We start from the raw sequence: 16493 nt of genomic DNA on the forward strand, positions 1-16493 counted from the left end.
AGGATATTCCAGTCTTTCAACCCCCTTAGAAGCTGATACTTTCGAGAAGATAATAATAAGGAGAAATTCACACATTATAAAATTCTAGACCCATTCAGAACCTAATTTCCATAATATCAGGAGAGAGTCTGATTACGCTATTGTGGAACTGATTGAATTATTGTATGATTAAAAAACCAAGAATCACTAAAAATTCATTAAAGAAGAAGAATTAGGGTGTCTATATTTATTTTGTGATTTGAGAAACTGTGTGGTAAATAAAAAGCACACACTTTCACTAATAATGGTAATTGGATGTAGGGTTCCATATTAGGTAATCTATGGACGCCGTGAAAGAGAAAAGTTTAAGTACCACTGTAATAACCGATAAGATAACCAGTAACATTGATTGATATTAGCATTTTTACTTAATGTTTAACTTTACCTATGTTATAATCAAGCTGGTCGATTATTTATTCGATTTTAAATATTCACCATTAAAAATATTAATTTGCATATAGCCTCATATTATTATAATTTCATATAAGCTTACATGCATTATCGTCATTGCACTATCCAGTAGGAGGTATAATTAAATTTAAAGTGTTGCCAACCGTACTATTATAATATAAGTAGGTACCTACTATAATTTTAACACCTTTTTACTAAAAAGATGGCAATATTGTCTATTGATCACATGCATAGATGACGTGTTCACCTACTACAAGATTTTTTTATACATTCCAATTTATTTGTAGCGTTTGAAATTACTAATAAAAAATATTTATAAAGGTACATATTCATTCATTATTCAAGTATTTAGGTATAACACTATTCCAATTCATTTTCTCAGAAAAATATTAATTTATTAAAAAAATATATAAATTTAGTTAATAATATATTATTTACATACAATAATAAAAATAATCTATCATTCAAATGTAGATAAGTACTAGAAGCTGCTACAAAAATGGCACTATTCAAATTTTAAACTATAAACGCTTAGAAATGAATCAATTTTTTATAAAAAGAGATATAGTATTTGGGAATGCGAATTCTTTTTTTAAAACAGTGATTTCCAACTTTTTTTCATTTCATGGCATTCTATATATATCTATTCAATCAAATATAATTGAATTGATCTTTGAGGATTCAAGAATTCTTAAAAAAAAAAACTATCTGATTTATAAATATTTATTAACGTTAAAAATTAGCAATTAATAATAACTATATAATCGCATCACAATGGTTCTGAAACTCTGGTTTATAATATTATATAGCTCCATAATGTAACTGCAATCGGTTAAGTATAATTCTAATATGTCTAAATTGAAAAATAATATTCATGGTTCCGTAGTTTCTCAATAAAAATAAAAATCTATCAAGTTCCAGTAGAACGTAAGTGCCATTTGTGTATACAACAACATTCTCCTCAAACCCACCATAATCTTCAAACTCTTTCAAAAAATGTTAGACGAGATTCATAGATTATAATGCGTATGTTTTTGAGGTTGTTCCAAATTATATATTTTCAATAGCAACTCTTTTTAGCCATAGAAAACTTAAAAAAAATAGAAATGAAACCAAGCAGTTCGACCTACGTATCGTCAATCCGTCCCAATTCGCGTTCATTTTGTACTTGGACTTGTATTATAATATTAGAAGCTTGGTCATCATCTGACCACATTAAACTTATTTAGTACGTGTAAAAAAAGATCACATCAAAAACAGCGTATGGGAAGACAAGAGTTTCGCAGTAGACCGAAGTCACTGACCACAGTGAAGAAATTTCTATTGGCATTGTGATTTTTAAAACTATGTTCGATAAATAATAATTATTTAAAAAATATCACTTTTTTGAGTCTTTCCTGCTGTTATAATATTGGAATGTTGAGTATATAAAGAATGTAATGAAAAATATCAGTAGTATTAATATATCTTCGAACACATTAGTGTTTTTTTTTAAATTTCCTGTTCATTTATTTATACACCGCATAATATATACCCTTCAATGGTATATTATATACTCAGGGGCGCGAAAAGTGGCCAAATACCCGGGTGGCAATATTTAGGGTGGCAAAATTCCAAAAAACATTTTTTTTAAATACTATCGAAACTATTTGTTATTCAATTAAATATAATAAACTTTCTGGCGAAAAAGTCGCATGTGACGCAATAGATAATAACCCGCATTAGTTTATGTTATTCAAATACAACAAATTATTTAATATATAATAAATTATAAAATTTAAAAAAATATGTCTCCCTTCATTTGAATAGGTACTTATAAGGCATTTTTTGTGTCCCTAAAATTTTAAATTTATCAGCTCAGCGACGCATTTTGTAGTCATTCTTTTACTATAAAGTAAAGAATATGTCTTTATAAAATCATATATATATATAACCTAATATTGTGTGATATCTGTAACTTGATGCAGCAACCGATTGAACTAATTTAACAGTACATTTTGTGAAATTAAATACTATACATATATAACAATAATTACAACGCTACCAAACTCATATAATAAAAAAAGTATAATTATTCAAATGGTTTACTCTAAACATGAACAAAAACTAACCATAAATGCGTATAAGAAATCATTTAACCTACGTATAATCTCCTCAAAATATTATGTTCTAAGACAGAAGATATGAATAATCGACTTAATGAAACTAGAAGTGAAGCCCTGTAACCATTGGTTTGACTTATGTGGTTTGGAAAAACCGGGAGTACGTGTTGCTGAAAATTATAAAATTAGTTGTCAATATTTATAGTAAATTTAGTAAAACAGATGATAAATTATTGTAGTATGTTCAAATTTGATAATCGTACTGAGAAAATCAAGAACGTTTCATAAGTAAATTAATAATTATAAAATTGGTGTTCTACTGTGCATTATTATGCAAAAAAAAAATACTTCAGATTACCGGATAATACCCTCTCTTTACAGTATTATTGATCTGAGGGTTTACTAATTTGCTGATCAATATGAAACAAGTTTTTCACAGTGAATCTTCGAAGTGCTAAATAATTTAACACTTTAAACCATAGCTGACCATAATCATCACAATACACTACGATACAATTAAATGCATAAAAACGTATAGTACCATTATATAATAAAATAATAACCTTAAATCCGTATATAGATGATTAAAAGATAGGCTACTCTAAAGTTTGGAACGTAAAAATTCTTTAAATAAAAACAATAAAAAATAGGACGTTTATTAAAATAATCTAACATTAATCGGCATAAGTTCGCCAATAGCTATTTGTACAAATAGGTTATTTAAATATTTATTTATTTATTTAAAAAAACAAAACATTGTGGACATAACAAACAAAATTCAGAACCTTCACAATATGAGTTTTACATTATAATAAAATCACATTACCCTCACAAGAGAGAAGAAGAGAAAATAAAAAAAAACATTTACAAACAATTTTATACAGTAAAATAAAATTTCAAAAACAATTAAAATACAACATCAAAAATGTTTATGTCTTTGAAGAGCGCATTGAGTAGTCTTACACTAATTGTGCCTGATAGGCTTGAGACGAGGAAACGGTTCTAACACAGAATAGGCCATGGCTGAGACCACGTAGGTAATTTACAGGCGCATGTAAATTTAAATTCTTTATGACGCAAGGATTGGAAACCACCCCTCGCAATAGGATTAACCCTTCAATTTTGACAACTTTTTTAAGGTAAGGTAATTCATTTTATAGCGAAAATATAATACCTCCTCTTTAATAATATATTAGTCTCATTTTTTGTACTATGGATGATAAACTAGTTGTATCATTATTCATTATAGTCTAAATTTAATACACTGTAAAACCAGATCTAGCTATTAGCACAACCTTACCCAATTTGTATTGATATAATTTAAAGTAATATTATTATTCTATTATTAAGTAAAGTCCATTTCAATTAATAATGAATTTGTAATATTTCAATGATAAGACTCAAAAATTCACTGCCGACAGTAAAATCAACGATATTGTAATAGACATTTAGTAATATTAACTTGAAAGTAAATAATACAATCAAAGATACTTATTATGAATAAATATTCATATATAGGTAAATATGAATCAGATATAATTTTTGTAATAAAATAAAATTGTCTATCTAATCCAGCCACCATTATAATAGTAGATACATTGTTTGGTAATCTGATAAAACGATTTATGACAGATAAATAAATACTTCATATTGAAACAAATTAAAAGATTATATTATAAGTGCTTAAGATAAAATTAAATCACTGATCTCAAGGAGTTAGATTACCTTATTCGGATTTATAAAAAGGTACGTAATCAGATGAAGTAAATGATATTTATCTTAATTAAATCAAAGAAAAATAGTTTATGCTCAAATTATTATTAAAATTTAAATATTTTTAGTGTTTTATCGATAAATATATTTTAACTTTATAGTTCGTAGTATCTTACTTTTTATTATTGTCATTATCATATATTTACTTAGCATGACACTCTTTTAATTGCGTGTATATTATTATTTTTACCGGCTTTTCCTGTGTCAAACTTTATCTTAATAAAACTAACATACCTAGGTATTATGTTTTCACCTCATTTCCATTCTTAGATTCCATTCTATGCTACAGAGGCGAAGGGTGGAGTTAGGTTGATCAGATCCGATCTATACCTACAGTGCACAATAAAATTTGTTAGTCAAGCATATTTGTTAGCATTGAACTAAAACTGCAATGTGTAGATAATCTTTGTTCGTTTTTTAAATTCAACAAAGCCCTGCCTAATCCAAGCCATTGTGGATAATAGTCAACAAATATTCATTTATCTCTAAAATTATGCCATTAAATAATACACAATTTAGGTATTTTATAGATAAAAGAATATTTTTTATCGATTATGGTTTGGTTGAGAAAGGGCTTAAGGGGGGACATGCTCGTCGAAGGTCAAAATTGAGTTTTTATTGTATTTTCAAACCATGATCCTAGACACTCCTTAAACGTTGTAGATAATCTGTTTATATAATTTTGAAGCCTTACTATCCTTTATAGTTATTTTAAACATTTTATGACTGCATGAAGTATTTTTGTTACATAAAATAGTATTCTTTTAAACCTCTCGCTCTAATGTTTTAGAATATAGTCATATTTCGGTACAGAACTGTGCAGTGGTGTTAAGATTTTTTACATTTATTAATTTTTAAACGCATTTATAAAACTATTAGTATAATTTATTACGAGATAATTTTTGTAAAATATTCACGATAAAAAATTATTTTGATAATCTCTGTGATCCCAAATTTGACAAGAATTAGGCATTTTATTATTCAAAAAATCGGCAAGATTAACACATTTGAAGATGATTCTAAAGATATTTATTATAAGCTATGTTTTTGACCATTCAAGTGTGATAAAAATCTTATGAATAATGATTGCTTTATAATAATTATTGACCTAAGAATAAGGTAGTGTTTTTTTGAAATACGCCATTTCTTTTGTCATTCCCTAGTAGTTAAGCTACAACATACGGCCGTAGCCATAAATTGACAAACTATAATTAAATTAGGGAGTAAAATTATGTTAACGCGCGTGTTTGAACATGTACCTAACCGATTTTTTTTTTTTTTTTTTTTAAACGGTACATGTTCAAACACGCGCGTCAATATCATTTTACTCTTTACTTCAATTATAGTTTGTCAATTTATGGCTACGGCCGTATGTTGTAGCTTAACCACTGGGGAATGACAAAAGAAATGGCGTATTTCAAAAAAACACTACCTTATTCTTAGGTCAATAATTATTATAAAGCAATCATTATTCATAAGATGTTTATCACACTTGAATGCTCAAAAACATAGCTTATAATAAATATCTTTAGAATCATCTTCAAATGTGTTAATCTTGCCGATTTTTTGAATAATAAAATGCCTAATTCTTGTCAAATTTGGGATCACAGAGATTATCAATATAATTTTTTATCGTAAATATTTTACAAAAATTATCTCGTAATAAATTATGCTAATGGTTTTATAAATGCGTTTAAAAATTAATAAATGTAAAAAATCTTAACACCACTGCACAGTTATGTACCGAAATATGACTATATTCTAAAACATTAGAGCGAGAGGTTTAAAAGAACACTATTTTATGTAACAAAAATACTTCATGCAGTCATCAAATGTTTAAAATAACTATAAAGGATAATAAGGCTTCAAAAGTATATAAATAAATCATCTACAACGTTTAAGGAGTGTCCAGGATCATGGTTTGAATATACAATAAAAACTCAATTTTGACCTTCGACGAGCATGTCCCCCCTTAATGAATTTAAAAAAAATAACCAACACCATTTGTACTCGTAATAATAAATATTGTATTCTTAATTCAAATAAAACAAATAAGCATGCACTATTTTTGTTGGGTGGCCGGCCCATTGATAGCATACCTAAACTGAATTGGTTTAGACAGGGTTTAATTGAATTTTTAACAACATTGTCTACACCATATAATCTTAATGCAATGGAAACAAATACGTTTGATTAACAAAGTTTAGTGTGTATTATTTAGATCGGATCTGAACAGCCTACATTTACCCTTCGCCACTGCTATGATAAATAGCAGTGGCGAAGGGTGGAGGTAGGCTGTTAAGATCCGCCATAAATAGTGCACATTAAACTTTTTCATACATACATATTTGTTTTCATTGAAATAAGACTACAATTTACAGATAGTGTTGGTTAGATTTTAAAATTCAATTAAACCATGAGAAACCAAGCCATAATAGATAATAGTCAAAAATTACATGTCTATCTATAAAATATCTAAAATTATGCAATTAAATCATACGTAACTTTGAGTATTTTATAGATAGAATAATATTTTTTATTTATTATAGTTTGGTTTACGCAGGACTTAATGAATTAAAAAAATGAACCAACAATATGTGTTATATGTATTTTTAATCCAACGAAAACAAATAACTATGAATGAAAAAGTGTGCACAATTTTGTCGTATCGCCCAAATTAGACCAAATCTATTATGGTTTCGTTTAGGCAGGGTTTAATTGATTTTTAAAAACTAACTAACACCATCTGTAAATTGTAGTGTTACTTCAATAAAAACAAATACATATGACTATCAAAGTTTAGTGTGCACTATTTATAGCGAATCTTAACAGCCTACCTCCACCCTTCGCCACTGATAAATAGATAGGTATAAGGAATTAAAATTGAAATGAAATTGGTTAATTACTGTTTTCCTACATCACTTGATTACAATACAGTTGTGTTATACACGTCTATATTAAAACCCTATACCTATGCATTGTACAAAAGGTGATAATCTCAGAATAGATTAGTAAAATAGAAATGTGAAAGCCAGTCGCATTGAAACACGATTTTAAAGCTGGATTCAGTTTATTATTTCATTCGATCAGGCCTTAAAATGTAAGAAACACAAAGCGCGCTGACTGTCCGAGTGTGTATTGACGTGACAAACTTTAATTCACATAATGATACATAAATGTTTAATTGTATTCCATATTTCTATACTTAAGATATAAATCGTATCACAGCCCCTAGAAGCCAACCCGTTTCCAATCATTGTTGTATTTACTCGTGACAATACTATGCCATGCTCAACGACGGGCGTATCCATTGTTGTTGTTAAAATTATGTAAATTTTCTATCTATATAGTAACATACATTCACTATTCTATTTCTAACTTATTGTAAGAAAGTAAAAAATAATTGCAATCAGCCATTTTTCTCTCTCTTGGTATAGATAATATTACCAGTCTTTCCTACCCGGTTTCCTGATGTTGATGTACATATTATAATATACACACCAACGTCACAATTTATACTATTTCCATTCATTGTTCAAACTTAATTACCTCAAAACTAATTAACCGCACTTAGAACAAGTTAGAACGGGGCTGACGATAATATGGACAAATTATTAAAATCAAATATGCACTACGGTATTAGATTTTGTAAATACATATATACCTACAGATTTTGAATACTATTATCATTTAACTTATAAATATAATAATACTATTGTATTATATTTCCGCAATCAGTTTACTTAGCGACGGCACATCATTTTTATATATGTACTGTTTAGTACCTGCGTATTTAACTAGCAGACAGAACCAAGTTAAATAAAGTACTTTATTTTATTTAAATATATGTATACTTACTGATTTTTACCAACATGATACAAAATACACTTTTCTACCTGTAATAATTTTTTCAAAAAATACTCACATACATTGATGGATTTATTTATTAATTCACAATAATTATGTAAGTATATACAATACATAATTATGTGGTATAAGTGATATTGGTGGAACTCACGGTAGCATTATTGTAGTAATAATCACCAAATATGGTTATCATATCAATAAATAAATATCATAAAAATAAATTACGTATGTACGAGAATATAATATATTATTATGCTAATACAATTCCAATGCGCCCCTGTTACACTTGTATCACCTGGCATTTTAATCTGGTCTGATCCCTTTATCCGATATTAAAAATATTCTTGTTTTTCAGTTGCTTAGAAATAGGTTTTGTTTATTTAATACCGTCTAAGTAAAATTAATAGTTTCAAGTACAAATAATATTATGCATTCATATTTATTAGTAGGTACATATCGTCAAAAATTGGATACTTATGCAAATTGATAAATATATAAGTACTTTGATTATTTTCATCTAATAAATATTTATTAGTATAGATATTATATTATATATATTATGGATAATATGATTACTTACATAGAAAATTAACATAGCATACAAATTACAATAAAAAAGTAACACAAAACAACAAACAATAATAGTGTAAAATTAATATAAGTATAATTAAAATATGCATTACAAATCAATAGTCTTGCATTTAATAAATAATATTCGATTAAACTGTTTATACAATATGTTTCAATTAAATAAGGGTAGGTATAGTTTATATTTCCACTGTATTTAAAGAAAATATGGTTGCTATAAATTGAACCTATTTAACGTAGTTAGTCTCTTAATTTTTCGATATGTTTATTGTACAAAATATTGTTTATTATATGTAATTAATTCATATTATATGTAGAGTGTAAACAAATTACTTGAATGACGAGAGATTTGAATTTAGTTTTATAGCTACAAAGTAATTTACAATGCATCTTATCAAATGCGACGGAAATATTATATATTACAACATCGTGCATACCTAGCCTAAAATGTATTATAGATATAGTTAAAAAAGATATTAAAATATCAAGAATCGTGGTAATAAATAAATAATAATGAATCAACAGTTAACACAAGTAACGTTGTAAAAATTAATTGTACAATTTTTATAAATCATTAACTATTAATTTTATTACCACTTTTTATAATATTTTACTTAATATGAAAATACCTTTCAATTGCCATTTTATCAGTTACTGACTTTTAAAATATTAAATAAATTCCATAAAAATAAAATCAAACTGTCATTTATTTTAATTTGGAGTAGGTACTTTAAAGATAGTATTACCTGTGCAGCATCAGGGATGTTGTCAGGCTTGGTGTTGGCCGCCACCCACGCTTCGGCAAATGTCTCCATTGCACTTTGGAAGTCCATGATCTGGTGAAAACTTTAATAAAGCGCGGGAAATTCAAAATAATAACACATCGGACCAATCGATCATCGTTCAAAAATCTACAGTTTTCCACAGATCAATAATTGTTTACAAATTGTCATAGTCACAGAAGTTAAAGAATATAATATTATAACACATATTATAAAAGATGCTATTTCAATTCATTTTAAATTTACACAAGATTTGTAATATCCAAAGAGATGCAATAATTAACACTAGTTATCACTTAAATACGATTTGTTTTTGATAATGTCACAAATTAAAAATATTGTCATTATTCAGCTTAGATAGTTTTGTGAATTTACGTATTTACTTCGATCACGTCGATGTATTATCATAATTTACGACGTTATCGATGTAGCGCTTGTACCCACCACGTCTAAACACCTCGACGGCCGTCGAGAGACTGAACGCGAATTCCTCGCGTCCGTATCGCCACGACACCCCGTACCGCTTGCGTCAAAACAACCCTTACAACACACTCTGTCCTTCATTGTATCGCCGCGATGCATTGACATGCGAACGAGATGGAAGTATTATCGGGCGGCTTGGCTAAGCGGTAGAAAATCGGAACAGATTTTCATTTGATGCGCCCCATGTAAAAAAAAGAAAAGAAAAACGCAATACTGTTGCAAAAGTTTAAAGGTAATTTTCGTTTATGTATAATTTTTTTTTTGAATACTTATTACAAGTTATTGGGCCGGCCCACTTGAGTCCATTGGGCAGAGATAAGCGTTTAAATTTACGAGGCGTGAATCAAGAATGATACAAATTATTGTGAAGACAATTTATTCTCAACGTTTGTCGGTTTAGAAACGACATTTTTGGACTTGTAACGTTCTTCTGTCAACAACTTTTCGACAACTATTTTGTAGATCATTATCAATATACAATATTATAAACAATGTTTCAAGTTGTCATCTTAATATTTTTATTTATCAGAACAATTTAAAAAAAATGCTGTATTAATACTATAATTAATGTCAGTTAATACTTTCCAAATCATTTAAGCTACTTTAAACAGTTGCATGTACAATAATTAAATACTTATACAAGTACGAATAATAGGTAGGTGGCCGCGCGGCTTAAGCGTTGGACTATCACGCCGTGATTCCCAGGTTCAAATACTTCGAATCCTGGGTCTGGCAAGTACAGATATTGTTTTTCAATTTGTGTGTGAGTCAGGGTATGGAGCTAATAGGTTGAGCAAGTGGCTGACATCCATTTCTCGTAAAAAACAAAATCTGTAATACAAACCTCTACTCGTGGAGGCCCATATGATCCTATTAGGATCGGACATGGTCGTAGAAGAAGAAGATGTAAAAAATGCCAATAAAATATCATTATCATCAACCAGGATCAATGATTCACCGTTGGATTAAGGCTTCCCTTAGCCGGCTCTCACATCTAAGCTCACCTCGTCTGCCGCACAGTCATAAATTAAACCTTGCATATGATGACCGCGCCCATCTACCTATCGACGGTCGCATGTAACATTCGAAACGTATAGATATTCGGATGCTGCGATCGGCGAGTCGGTATAGGAATGACCAATTCGTAGGTGTTTGTATGCGTTTTGGCGTCTTAGACTTGCAGCACGAGAAGAACGCAACCTGTCACTTGCAACAGTAGATGTTTTATTTAAACTATAAGTTGCATTCGACTAATCTGTGGAGCTCCATTTGGCAACGTGTGTTTTCTGAACAACGATGACGTCACATCGACGTATTCGACACGTTGCAGGGGAACTAGTTTTGATGTGATAACCGGCTTAGGATTAGATAATTACATTGTTCTCGGTATGTTTTTCTTCACTGTCACACACATCCACCGAACTTGATGAGATTATAAATCCAGCGGGTGTTGGGTTGGCCCTGTACATATTTAATACCACTTACTTTTTTGGGCACTTCCATTTAATCAGCTTGACACAGTGATGGGTGTACAGAATTAGAGGCTCAAGACACAGGTTGATTTTGAGGCCCAAAATGATAAAAATAAAATAAAACCATACCTTAATTATTCTAACTACCAACCTAGTAAAAATAGAAATGTATCTCTTCCCTGCGCATCCATTCTATATAAAAGACTGCTATCGGCAGCTATCGAGGGTAGTTTTCATATCTTTTTATCGAAGTATTATAATTATAGTTACAACAAGATAGCCATCTAAACTGTCAAAACTATCTATCTCGCTCTAAAATTTAGCACACCCAAGAGAAGTGCTGTTAAAACATAGCACTTATTGTAATTTTTACAATAAGTGCTAATACTTCTATATAAAACTACCCTCAATAGCTGCCGATAGCGGACAATAGCAGTCTTATTTATATAATAGATGCGCTGGTGACTGGGTGACACAATATAATATTATTACGTATCTATGCGAGTGGTTATGTTATAGATATGTTTGACGTCAGTTTCAGGGATTTTGTAATGTTATTTTACACGCAATTTGTATAACGCATTTGACATTATTTCATAATTATGTGACTGATGTGAACCGTTTTGAGGACCCCTTTTAAATCATCTGACAAATGTATTGCGTCATCTGCGTCAAAGAAACACGCCGCTGGCTTGACAACGTGTATACACATTACGTATTCCTGTCTGCTTTGTTCTCGATTTTGTGGTCTTTCTGCTTTATGCCCAACATTCACAGTTCCATGACGTCATATTGTACATCACAGAGAAATACCCATTAATGGAAATTGTCTCATTTACCTACGCTTTGCAAATCAATCTGTTGTCTCTTTAGATAAACCAAAAGACCTGACCAGTTTTTTTACCAGGAGTTTACAAATTCAAGACGCAAACTACGTTTAAATAATATAAATGTCTCAAAAATAAAAGTGTGTAAATCATAAACTGCGTTGTTGACCGCAAACGACCCCCATCAATAATAGCAGTAGCGAAGGGTGGAGGTAGGCTATTAAGATCCGCCATAAATAGTGCACATTAAACTTTGTTAGTTATATGTATTTGTTTTTATTGAACTATGACTACAATAAAATTTACAGATGGTATTGGTTAGTTTTTAAAAACCAATTAACCCTGCATAAACCAAAGCATAATAGTTCTGGTATAATTTGGGCGACACGACAAAATTATAAGTACACACTTTTTCATTCGTACTTATTTGTTTTCGTTGAATTAAGAATACATATTAGTATACATATTATTATTGTTGGCTCATTTAAGCACTGCCTAAACCAAACTATAATATATAAAAAAATATTATTCTATCTATAAAATATCCAAAGTTATGTACGATTTAATTTCATCATTTTTTGGTATTTTATAGACGAGTAAGGTTTGTCTTGGTTTCGAAGTGTTTAATTGAATTTTAAAAACTAACCAACACCGTCTGTAAATTGTAGTCTTATTTCAATGAAAACAAATAGATATGACTGACAAAGTTGAGTGTGCACTATTTATGGCTGATCTTAACAGCCTACCTCCACCCTTCGGCACTAATCAATAGCATTCACAACTACGTCTATCTCGGACAGCAAACGTCTATTAATGGGAGTATATATGAGAAGATTGTTCGCAGAACAACTGTCGTGGAGCTCATTCGAACGCTTAAATAGTAAATCTTCAAAGATAAACTCATATTCCACTCTGGTAAATCACTAGACATGACAACGCAAGCAATCTGCCTGAACGGTGATCAATCGGACATACTCGTCAGGTGGCGAAATTCTGGACTCTTACTCCAGCGTCACGTTTATAACGACGACATGGTTCATAACTCTTGTACCTATTAAAACTTTCTTCTGTTTACCTTATCTGAATGATTTTGTAGGTGTTCGTGATTCCAATTATATTTTAATTTTGTTTCAAGTCAAATTATTAAGTTTAGTTTGGTTTTTGAAGTTATTAAAGTTATTGAAGTTATACTTCTTTAAGCGTGTTTGGGAAAACAGATCAGAGTGTAATTTTGGCGTGGGACGAAGTTGCGCGCCCAAATGTAACGCATTAATTTGGCGTAGGACGGAATTTTTGCCCGCCGATCCAACATAATTTATTTTGCGCGGCGACGTTCGGGTGTTCTAAATGCTGGAGGTTTGTTATTTTCAGCTGTGATATTTAGGGCTGTGGCTTGGGCCGGTTGGGTAAAGACTGAATGTTGCAACTTTTATTTATGAGTAAAATTATATAAGTCTCAATAAATAAATAAATTTTGTGAATGTTGAGTTGGTAAACAATTCAAACAATGGTATGTTGTAAATTTACGATATTTTGACACATCATACACAAAAATACATATTTTTACAGTTTAGGATAATATTTGTCGTAGATGTCAATTTATTTATTAGCAGTTTATAATAATTGAAGACAATAATAATTATTATGTTTCATCACAAAAGCCAATATCACGTTTCAGTTAAACCATTAAATAGGCTATGTTTTACCTTTGATTTGTAATAAATTATTATTGTTAACGAAAATAGTTCTACAGTCATCTGTTTAAACAAAGATGGTCAAAATAGCGGTTTGCAAAATTTTTCAAACACGGGTTTTGAGATTTTTTCTTCCAAAGTAGGTACATTCTGCAATAATATTTTGTTTTGATATTTTTTGTTTTGTTACGCCAAAGAAGTATAACTTCTAACGCGCGTACATAATCTTTTATATGGATAAGTACATATTTGATATAAACACAGAACTGTTTTTTATGGTTGTTTATTGTTACATGTCTATTTTTAATATTACATGATATGTAATATGAAAAATAGTACCTATAGTTTTATTATTTTGGTAGTTTTATGTAAATTGCGAACAAATTATTCAATTAAGAAATTATTTGTGAACAACTTGATTGAAAGGTTTTATATCGACTACTCATTATTATAATCTATCGATATATATAAAAGTTCGGTTATCGGTTATTTTTGGGTCATTTTTCTTTTGTGTGGCGAGTACTTCATTGTTGACTGAGATCGTTAGTTCTACTTTATGTCGATATATATGTTACTATAGTCTAAGAATAGGAGATTAAATGTCATAAAAGTAGAGTCTGTGTTGTCATACATTATACATCCCTATCGTCAAATACATACCAAGAGTACCAAATGTGTACAAATAATTTATGCTACCAGTGCTCACGTAATACCTACATGTGAAACATGGAAAAAATATAATATTATTATTATGGTATTCTCAGGTTACTTGATCAATTACAATACTAAATAAATAAATAATAATGTTTTTTTCTTTAAATGCGTTACTTCGTTACTCCGATGCTGGTAATCACCTCTGAGAACACACCTTCGTCTTGAGCTCTCCTAAACAGCTAATTGGTAACTCATATCCCAGTTAAATCTTGGACGTTTTTATCAATGACATTTTCTTTCTTAATTGATTTCAGAAATATAAATGTAATTTTACGGCGCTGTTAGTGAGCAATTCTGTACATACTTTCGTTCAGCTCAATATTTCGGAGCAAGTAACTATCTTAGTCCATGACCCTGTAATAAATCCTATGTGGACCCGTATTTTATTTTTAATCTATGGTCGACCCACATTTTGAATGTTTCAAACCTGTGTCGGCACAGTGTCATGTATCTGTGAGTCAAAACAATAATTGTATTAATACAAAACAGATGAGCTTAAGCTTAAGCTTAAGGCTAAGAACAGGACATATAATGGGTAAAAGATTTAATGTCCTCATGAGAAAAAGCGATTCGCAGCTCTGCGATGAATGTGATGTTTTGGAGGACATTGTGCATATAGCAGTACAATGATGAATGACATAGAGTACAGCTGTGAATCGCGGATATCTTTGAGGATATCAATGAATTGAAAGGTGCCCTGGCGGTGGGTAGGACGGAAGAGCCTGGAAGAATGGTAAAGTTCTTTCACTTAATTGGAGTGAGGGCCTGATTGGCGGATCCTCTTCCAGGTAAGAAAAAGCGATATGTCAGCGAGTTGCAGTCAAAGCCTCGGTAAAATCATTAAAAAAAATACAAAACAATAAAACTGACGAGATATTATACGTAAATGTAACTCAAGCTGTAGAAATATTGCATTGATTGTTGAACTATTTTTAATAAATAAAATGGAGACATATTTTGACGTTTTGCTTTGGTTGGTACTTTTTTACGCACTGTTATTTTGAATTTTGGTCTTTTAAGTAATTCTAATCTGAAGATAATGTTACTAAGTTCAATGAATGAACTAATTTTAAGTCATCTGTAGTAAGCTTGTTGCTGTTGTTACAATAACTAAACATCAAAACAAGTCGCCATATCCGTTATTTACAAATAATTCAAAGATACTAATTCAATATATCAGTAACCATCGATTCAACACCGAAAGTATTTGAAATTGCATTCAAGTGCCATAACACAAAACGTTAAAAATACTTACTTCAGTACGTATTGTAGTCCAATATGTTTAGTACCTACCCAGCACCATTAATAATGCTTAAACGTTGATAATGTTATTAAAATATTAATTTAATTTTTTTAAGTTTTCTGGCCGTTATTTCTGTGAGTTTTTACGTATCCTCTTCATATAGTAAGGCCGAAACGATGTAGCTTCTTATAATAATTCTCAGCCTGATTTCTAAATTTTGGTCGTGGCTATACAATGGTATAGTATTCAATTCAAGTACAAGTGTTCAATTCAATGGTATGGTATCCGTTGTAATCCAGATTCCAGAGTATTCAGGTTTACTCCATGTGCATTGCAGTTATCATATTCATGAGTACTAATAAATAATCAAATATGATGGCATATTTTGGCTACATCATAATATGGCCTCCCTAGAGATATGAAACTCTACAATATTTTCGTGTAAGGGAAGATTTCCTGTTATACCTTTCAGAATATGAACACCCTGGCCTAAGAATA

The 16493-nt window shown here is 30.0% G+C and overlaps 1 protein-coding gene across 1 annotated transcript in view; it reads right to left on the reverse strand.

Moving 5' to 3' along the window:
• The window catches only part of dve (SATB1_N and homeodomain domain-containing protein dve), a 265530-nt gene extending 255522 nt beyond the window's left edge, over nucleotides 1–10008 (reverse strand). The window contains exon 1 of the mRNA XM_085946627.1: nucleotides 9527–10008. Coding sequence (XP_085802753.1) covers nucleotides 9527–9613 — 87 coding nt within the window. The 5' untranslated portion in view covers nucleotides 9614–10008. The remainder of the gene's footprint in view (nucleotides 1–9526) is intronic.
• Between the last annotated feature and the right edge of the window lie 6485 nt (nucleotides 10009–16493).

This window comes from Rhyacophila brunnea, unplaced genomic scaffold (assembly GCF_057557595.1).
Source record: "Rhyacophila brunnea isolate RB1 unplaced genomic scaffold, BYU_Rbru_1.0 scaffold_2, whole genome shotgun sequence".
Lineage (NCBI taxonomy): Eukaryota > Metazoa > Arthropoda > Insecta > Trichoptera > Rhyacophilidae > Rhyacophila > Rhyacophila brunnea.